The following is an 8,352-nucleotide window of genomic DNA, read 5'->3' on the forward strand; positions in this document are numbered from 1 at the left end:
CGGCCAATAGCGAGGCGAGAAGGCGGGACTTCCGCTGTTGTTGACGTATCGAGTGGAAAGGAGCAGGCTGCTTCATCCGAATCGGTGAAGCTTCTCACAACATTGCAGGATCCTATTTCTGGTATTACAACGACGGGCCATTTACTTAATAGAATAAAAGTCAATAACGTTACACAATTATTACATTTAAAATAAATATAATATATCCAACGGACCAACTTTCAAAGTAATATAAATACGAAATGTCTTGCAGTGGCAACATTTATGGTCATCTAAAATGCTTTTATAACGCAGTTTTAGTTTCTATATGTATGCACCACTATTTATTTTTGTGTGTTGAATCTTCACATTAATATATAATTGTGTTTAAACCAAATACAGATGTTGGGGGGAAATGTTTTTCACTATCTAAATGTACTATATTGTCCACAATGTTTTTGTAATGTATAATGGCAATGGAACTTATGGAAGTTAGTCATATTTTTTTTTTACCAACATTGTTTTTTGTTGTTTTCACGACATAACAGAGGAACACAAAGAAATACAATTACATGTCTTGAACAAAGGAAGTTAGTCATTTTTAATACATTAATGAGTGTAATAGGGTTATATTCTAATTCTAATATGTAATCATGTACGCTCTACTATGATAATACCACAGTAGTACATGGTGCATTAGTACAAGGAGCTCTGTGTTATCTGCAAACACTGCTTTATTAATTATGAACAAGGTCCTGCATCATGTGGTATTTAGTGTCCGAACATTAATTAGTGGATTTCATTGTGTAACGGTAGAGATTGGTTCATTTCATAAAGAAATCGTCTATTAAATTGTGTGTTTTTGTATCGCGTTTGAAGACTTTTATTTTGAAGGCTGAGTCGGTGACTTCACCGGAAGTGCTTCGACCGTTGTAGCTATCTTCACTCCGCCGTCTCTTCTCGCGGTAACGTTAGTGTACTGTTAGCTTGCTAGCTAACCCCCATCGCTTCCAGGTTTCGTGTCGACCTGAAAAAACGCAAACGAATAAAGACACGGAAAGGCAACGCAGCCGGATACTCCTTAAATCCAGGCTGCACTGAAGAGTGGGACTATGCCGCACAACTTCCAGCCCGGAGACCTGGTCTTCGCCAAAATGAAGGGGTACCCCCATTGGCCAGCCAGGGTAAGCAAGTAACGTTAGCAGCAGCCGGAGGGGCGGAGGGGATGAGCTGCTCTGCATGGGACGCTGGAGAAGGTTCTCTGTGTATAACATCTAACATGGATACCTATCACACACATACATAGCTACATATCTGGAGGGGGTTTTGTAGGCTTTGCTCCAGGCCCACGGACGTGTGTACGATCGGCATCATTTGCACGAGATGCTGTTGGCCTAACGTTAAATTGCATGGAAACGTACAGCGGCGAAGCTAACGTTATTTTGGATATGACGTTGGAGATAATTGCATTTTTTTTTCCCTACACACAATTTCGCAGTATAAAACACCACATAAGCCATAACATTTAAATAATTTAAATGTCTCCAAGGGGTTTGTTTTTCAAAGATAACCAACATCCATAAATGCTACCATCATGAATGAGTCTCAGATTATTATTTTTTTTATTTTCTACTTGTTTTTTTTACTTGAAAGTCTTGCTTGTTGACAGATTGAAGATGTTGCAGATGGGGCAGTGAAACCACCTCCTAATAAAATCCCAATTTTCTTCTTTGGGACACATGAAACGTGAGTAAAACACTGTAAACATCAGTTGTTGGAGGAAGTGTGTCCAGATCTGTTTGAACTTAAATGACATGTACATGCATTTTGCTTTTTTTAAATCAATTTGAAATGAGGGAATTTCATTACAACACTGGCTGTAATTCATTGACTAGGTATTTTTTTTATTTTGTCACACATAGTTGAATTGACTGTGCCAATTTGTAATCCAAGCCCTTGACTCATATGTTTGAATGATTTATTTTTTGAGAGCAATGGAGTGAGACACAAACACAAATCACTACTCTTATTTGACACAGTTGCTTGTCAGTCTGCTAGTTTAAGATGTATTTTTCTCTGGATGTTCACTGTAAACCATTGACCTGTGTGAGTCTGAGTGTGCAGTATGTTTTTGTGCGTGTGTTAATATATCTGATCTGGCATCAGACACCATCTGTTTGACAAGATGGCACCTGCAGTTTACTATTCCGTCACTAGGTGGCACAGTCTGTTGTTCTAAAGTCTGGGCTGAGTGTAAATGAGTTAACCTGTTGTTCAGTGATATTCACATAATATTCTTTTAGTTGAATTGTTCACATTTTCTTTGATCTCACTGTTTCGCAGAGCATTCCTTGCAGCGAAGGACCTTTTTGCCTATGAAAAGTACAGTGAACGCTATGGCAAGCCCAACAAACGGAAGGGATTTAATGAAGGTTTATGGGAAATCCAGAACAATCCACATGCCTCCTACAGCGCTCCGCCTGTGGTAAGTTGACCCAGTATCAGAAATCCTGAATCCTGAAACATCCATAAACTTATACTCTTAAAAATACTCTAAATTTACACTTAGAAGTTACTTTAAATCAGTGTCAAATCTGAGAATATTTCCTAATCATTATGCTCATTTATTGCTTATAATACCAATTTCAGTGATTTTTATGCTCATATTTTAGAACTCACATGCAGGTCTCCAGACAGTAACTTCTTAAGCACATTGAATGTTGCAAATTAACCTTTTACAACCCGTCTTGCCTTTTGATTAAAATGCTGCCGTTCGGACTACAGCATCCTGATGCCCAGCAGTTTAAGGTGTGATGCTTACTGCAACGTTAATTGTCCAGTGTCAACAGGAGGCCTTACTGCATCTCTGTCCCCAACGTTTAATTACACCGTCCAAGGCAAACTGTCATGGAAAAATCAACTGTCACAAAATGTGTATTCACCTTCTTATCATGGTTTGTCTGCAGCCAGCCAGCTCGTCTGACAGTGAGGGCAACAATGCCGGAGGAGGAAGTGACGAAGATGAGGAGGAGGAAGAAGAAGCAGTCGTAGTGCCTCAGAAAGTAGAGTCCGCAAGTGAGGTTGACTCGGATTCTGGGAGTGAAGACCAAGAAAGGGGAGGAGGAGGAGTCAAGCGAAAGCCGCCACCACCGGCGAAGGTAACTAACATGGCATTCACTGTCAGTGGAACTAAATCACTACTTTAACTAAACAGAGTTTTCAGTGGTATAGGTGATAAATCATTCACCTATTAGATTACACTATAACTATGTTGTTGAGCTGGATGGGAAATTACATTCTTGTAACAATAACGGGTACAAAAGAGTTGAACTTGGCACATACACACCCAAAGTATCCGTAACAAAGAGAATGCCTAGATTTTTCCTGAGAATTTGCTTCTGTATGAATAAAAACGAGCTTGTTGTGTATCAGGTGTTGTCATAGCAATGACTTGGCTTGAGAGCAAGTTTGAAAGGTCCGATTGTTTGGCTGAAACAATCAACTGTGTATTAAAAAAAAAAAAGAGCTGCGTTGACGTGGTTGTTTAACTTGTTCCATTTGATTTGCATGTGTTTTCTATTTTAGCGGCCTCCGCCTCCAAAGAAGGCCCGCGGCTCATCCAGCGACCGAGATAACGAGGAGAGTGGATCCCCCTCCGAATCGGAACCCACACCTTCAGATTCTGACTCCGGCAAGAACAGTGACCAGGTAAATTATACACACACACACACACACACACACACACACACACACACACACACACAGTGTGATTGTTGGGTGAGACTAAGAAGTGCATAAATGTTACTCTTCTAACAGGATTTTACTCCAGAGAAGAAACCTGGTGGACGGGTCGGAAAGAAAGCAGGAGGCAGAGGGAAGAAAAAGGTAACGCATACAATCGAAATGTTTTCTATTTTTATAATCTTCTTTTTATCTCCAACTCGAACCCCTTTCCTCTGCAATGGTTGCAGAAGGCTTCGTCTGGCTCAGAGTCAAACTCGGGATCGGGGTCAGAGAAGAAAGTAGTGGACAGTGACTCGGAGGACGAGAAGCCTCGACCAGCTCTGTCCGGCTCCGAATCCCACTCTGGCTCAAAGTCTGATTCAGACTCGGATCCACCTCCGCGGAAGGCCCCACAGGCACGCAAGAAAGGTGTGGGTTCAGCTTCGTTTAAGATCTGATTAATTAGTTTCAGTTTCATTCAAAATTCTTGAGATGAATGCCACTTGATAGGAAATAATTGGTCATCTAAATTCTCTCCGTGCTTATTTTCCCCACCAGCAGAGAAGCCCGCACCAAAGCCCCGTGCACGGAAACCCAAACCCCCCCCGGCAAAACGAGCAGCTACATCTTCCTCCGACAGCGACAGGTCAGGCTGCCCATCGGATGTTTACTTGCATATTAAGTACAGTAATGTGAATTCTGAGGTGCCTATCACAAAGATGGCTTCATACTTTTAGTTTTTTTGTCACAGCGACAGTGACACCGACCGCATCAGCGAATGGAAGAAACGAGATGAAGAACGTAGACGAGAGCTGGAGGAGCGGCGGAAAAAGGAGGAGGCGGAGGAGCTCCGCAGGCTACGCGAGAGAGAGAAGGAGGAAGATGAGCAAAAGAAAAAAGACAAGGACAAGGGTAAAAAAGGGAGCGACAGTGGCAGCAGCAGTAGCTCCGATGAAGGTGTAGACGAACACCCGTTGAAGAAGTCCAAGAAACCCCCTCCACCTCCAATCCCTGCACCCTCGGACTCCGATTCTCCAGCTCCAACTGAGGTATAGTCGCTTACTAAAAAAAACAATATCTTACATCTGCTTTATTTAAAGTAATAGGAAATGAGGGTGACCCAATGACACTTGTGCTTTTCCCATCAAAAGGCTAAGAAGTCATCCAAGAAGCCCGATGCCCAGAAGAAGGCTAGAATAAAGAAAGAGAAGGAGAGAAAAGAAAGGATGGAGAAGGAGCTTAAAGAGAAGAAAGCGAGGCGGTCAGAAGAGAAGTCCCGTGGAAGGTGAGTGCACAATTTGGAAAGAGACTATGGTATGCAAACCTCATTAGAAGAACCCCATTAAAGTTTAATTTACACAGATCACAGAGTCCCCTCTCTCTCTCTCCCTGTCAGGTCTAAGCCTGAAAAACCTAAACGCAAACCAGAGAGGCAGCCGGAGAAGAAAGTGGAAAAGAAAAAGGGCAAGTGTTGTTTGTTTATTGCAGATTACTAATCATTGCCGGTTGGAAAGTTATTTGCATGGATTAAAACTGTGCCACATGTCGACAGATTCACATTTCTTCTTTTTGTATTGTTTTTGTGAGAAGGAAGTAGTAATTCAGCACAGAATATTGACTTTAACTCGGGTGTTTCCACATGCAGAGCCATCACCAGAAGAAAAGCTACAGAAACTCCACACTGACATAAAGTTTGCACTCAAAGTAGACAACCCAGTAAGTGGCATCCATCATCTGGTGAAATATAGTTTCCCATCATTCTGTTTTTATGCAAAGAAAACTGAAAAGTTACGCATTGTGTGTTCTTAGGACATCGACAAGTGTCTACAAGCCTTGGATGACCTTGCAGCTGTGCCCGTCACCAGCCAGATCCTCCACAAGAATGCTGAAGTTATTGCCACTCTAAAAAAGGTGAGTTCTCATCTGTTGTTTGACTGTTTTTTGTTTGTAAACTCATTTTTTCGCTGTATACCCCATAGTAAAAAATAATAGAAAAAATATACATGACATGGTGTCATTTTTCAATGTAATTTCTACAATGTCTTATTTTCTGAAAAATGACACTTGGAAAAAGTGGGGTCACCAGTTTCTTTCCTGATTATTGATTGTTGGATAAAACATCCAAGCTTCTCTTTGAGATGATACAATGTAAGTACAAATACCAGGACACTATGGTAATAACTCCATATAAACAGGTGGTAACTATTTTTGTTTAACATTTATTCACTCAAATGTGCATTTGCAATATATAATATGGAATGCGTGCCTACATTATGTTTATTGTCTTATAATCAAGGCTGTACTGTATATTTACATTTACATCTACATTTAGGGTATTTAGCAGACGCTTTAGTCCAAAGCGACTTACAATAAGTACATATTTATTTAAATTATTCCTTCTATTTGCAACCTTTTTCATCAGTTTTTGTCTGTGTTTTTTATGGACAATATAGATTCGGCGGTATAAAGCCAGCAATGCTGTCATGGAGAAAGCTGGTGAGGTCTACAACAAGTTAAAACTTCGCTTTATGGGAAAGAATGAAGTGGCAGCTAAACCTAATGCAGAGGACAAGGACCCAGACGACGATGAGAAGGAGACAAAAAACACAGGTAGAAAGTCTCACCTTGGATCTTACCTCTGGGTTCGATTTCACTTGTTTGTGTTTTTTTTGTATTTCTTATTGAATCTTACTGAATCTACATTTTCTAGACTCCACTCCAGTAAATGGGGAATCGGAACAGAAGAAGGATGACATGGAGGTAGAAGAAAACCCCAAATCACCTGCCCATGAGGAGAATAACGACGCGGCTTCAAGTCCAAACAGGTAAACACCCCATTTGAAACAATACATATTATCTAGGCTAACTAGCATGTTATGAAAGCATTTTTTCACGCTTAGACAATAAATAAGAAGGGGGAGAAAGCTGCTATATTTAGGTTTATCAGAATCTGCTTTAATGGCCACGTAAGTGTGCACACAGGAATTTGGCTTTTCGTCACTTTCAATATACATACACAGAAATAGAGCTAAAAACAAGGATGACTAAGTGAAACATCTGGAGCCATTCACTAACCAGGACGAAGCTCACGCCAGCATACCCTACGCTACACGAGTAATCCCAATGGGAATCACAGCGGCGGTTGTGACCATGTGCTCTCTGTTTAGACGGAGCTCAGACAGCCTGGCTGAAGAACAGCTTCACACGTACGACGAGGCGGACAACTCCATCTCCGCAGAGACGGAACCTCCTGCTGTGGAAAGCTGAAAGATCCTTAACCCACCTCCGCAGTAGGACCAAGTGCTAATAAATGGGTGGCCTCTTCCGTTTGACGTCATACAGTGTTCTTGGTTCAACGACATTGCAAAACACACCCAGCATTTCCTACGGTATCTGTTACGTCAATGTAGATGTTTTTGGATACTCTGTACTATAATGTTATCAAACCAGAAGGCCCTGTTGCTCAAACCGTTTGGTCCATTATTTATCACAGCAAACAAAGGAAAAAGCTTATTAGTGTGGTAGTTTGTGGCACTGTACAAACTCCTTTTTATTTCTGAAAGTGTACTTTTTTCTTTTATACAAATTTATACACTCGGCCCGTCCTGAATCTTCACCCCTGTACTCCTGCTTCTGGCTACTGTGTTCTTTCTACTACATGAACTCTTATTTTTTGGTCACCGTATGTATATTGAATGATTACATTTGTAGCACTTCTAACCCGGAATTTATGCTTGGGGTAGTACGAGATGAAAATCGGATGATTCTCGTTGGAAAATGGAGCCATGCCATAAATTAATTTTTTCGGAAAGGTTTTGTGCAGCCCTTACATCTTTTAGGCTTCCTGTTTTTTGATAAAGCCGACGAAATATTGCAACGGCCTCCTGTTTGTGTGTATGACGTTGTGAGAGTGATAAAGTACTATTTGTGAGTCTTTTATGTTCAGTTGTTTTCCTAATTATCTGCTCTTGATCCAGGTAATTCAGTCTGAAATGTAAAGCCATTAACTGAGTCACATAAAACTGTTTTACAACTGAGGTCCACCTACTTTTTTTATTGCCTTGTTTGCAACTATCTGCATTTACAGTTTTGTCTAAAAAAAAAAAAAAATGCCGTGGAAGTTAAAACCTCACACTCGTCTCCCCACATAGTGTCCGCTTTCAGTAGCTTGCGTAATAAATGGAATAACTGTACAGATTGAAAAACCTGCTTTTAAAAGCTCTTGCTATCTCATCTAGCTAGCAGACTATTTTGACATTTCCCTGTCATGTGCATACAACAGGTGTTTTTAGTGCTATGTAAATTGGTAAAGCATTTCTATGACTTAGTTGAGACTTGAATAAAAATCTCAGCATGATTTTTGTTTTCTTATCTCATTTTATTGACGTGTGACTTGTTTTACCAAACAAAAGCATCACCATAGAGTTGGTTATTTATGGGTTTCTGGATCCATATTATTTATTTTTTATTATTATTAGACTTTATGCAACATAGCATACTAGGCTGTAGACTTGCTAATAACTCATTAACATTAGTTGTTTGTCAATATTATGAGGAATTACCGCATTCAGAATGTCTTTTTTTTTCATTTAAATACACGGTTTGGACCTTTAATTCCAGACTCGCATAATACTCAAGTCAGCTGACTCA

At 40.4% G+C, this 8,352-nt stretch overlaps 1 protein-coding gene across 4 annotated transcripts; it reads left to right on the plus strand.

Moving 5' to 3' along the window:
* The first annotated feature begins 938 nt into the window (after nucleotides 1-938).
* hdgfl2 (HDGF like 2) lies at nucleotides 939-8,059 on the plus strand. 4 transcript variants are annotated; one of them, XM_084011988.1, is made up of 16 exons: nucleotides 939-1,163; nucleotides 1,649-1,725; nucleotides 2,323-2,464; nucleotides 2,946-3,137; nucleotides 3,565-3,687; nucleotides 3,796-3,864; nucleotides 3,951-4,131; nucleotides 4,261-4,348; nucleotides 4,454-4,751; nucleotides 4,854-4,987; nucleotides 5,099-5,166; nucleotides 5,348-5,418; nucleotides 5,512-5,613; nucleotides 6,156-6,312; nucleotides 6,413-6,527; nucleotides 6,870-8,059. In XM_084011988.1, the coding sequence occupies exons 1-16, from the start codon at nucleotides 1,092-1,094 to the stop codon at nucleotides 6,967-6,969; spliced, it is 1,989 nt and encodes a 662-aa protein (XP_083868114.1). In that variant the 5' UTR covers nucleotides 939-1,091; the 3' UTR covers nucleotides 6,970-8,059. The 4 variants fall into 4 exon arrangements, with proteins under 4 accessions (XP_083868114.1, XP_083868115.1, XP_083868113.1 ...); XM_084011989.1 differs by having other exon boundaries at nucleotides 4,264-4,348; XM_084011987.1 differs by having other exon boundaries at nucleotides 3,954-4,137; nucleotides 4,264-4,348.
* Nucleotides 8,060-8,352: the final 293 nt, after the last annotated feature.

Source organism: Eutrigla gurnardus (assembly GCF_963514095.1).
Source record: "Eutrigla gurnardus genome assembly, chromosome: 6".
NCBI lineage: Eukaryota > Metazoa > Chordata > Actinopteri > Perciformes > Triglidae > Eutrigla > Eutrigla gurnardus.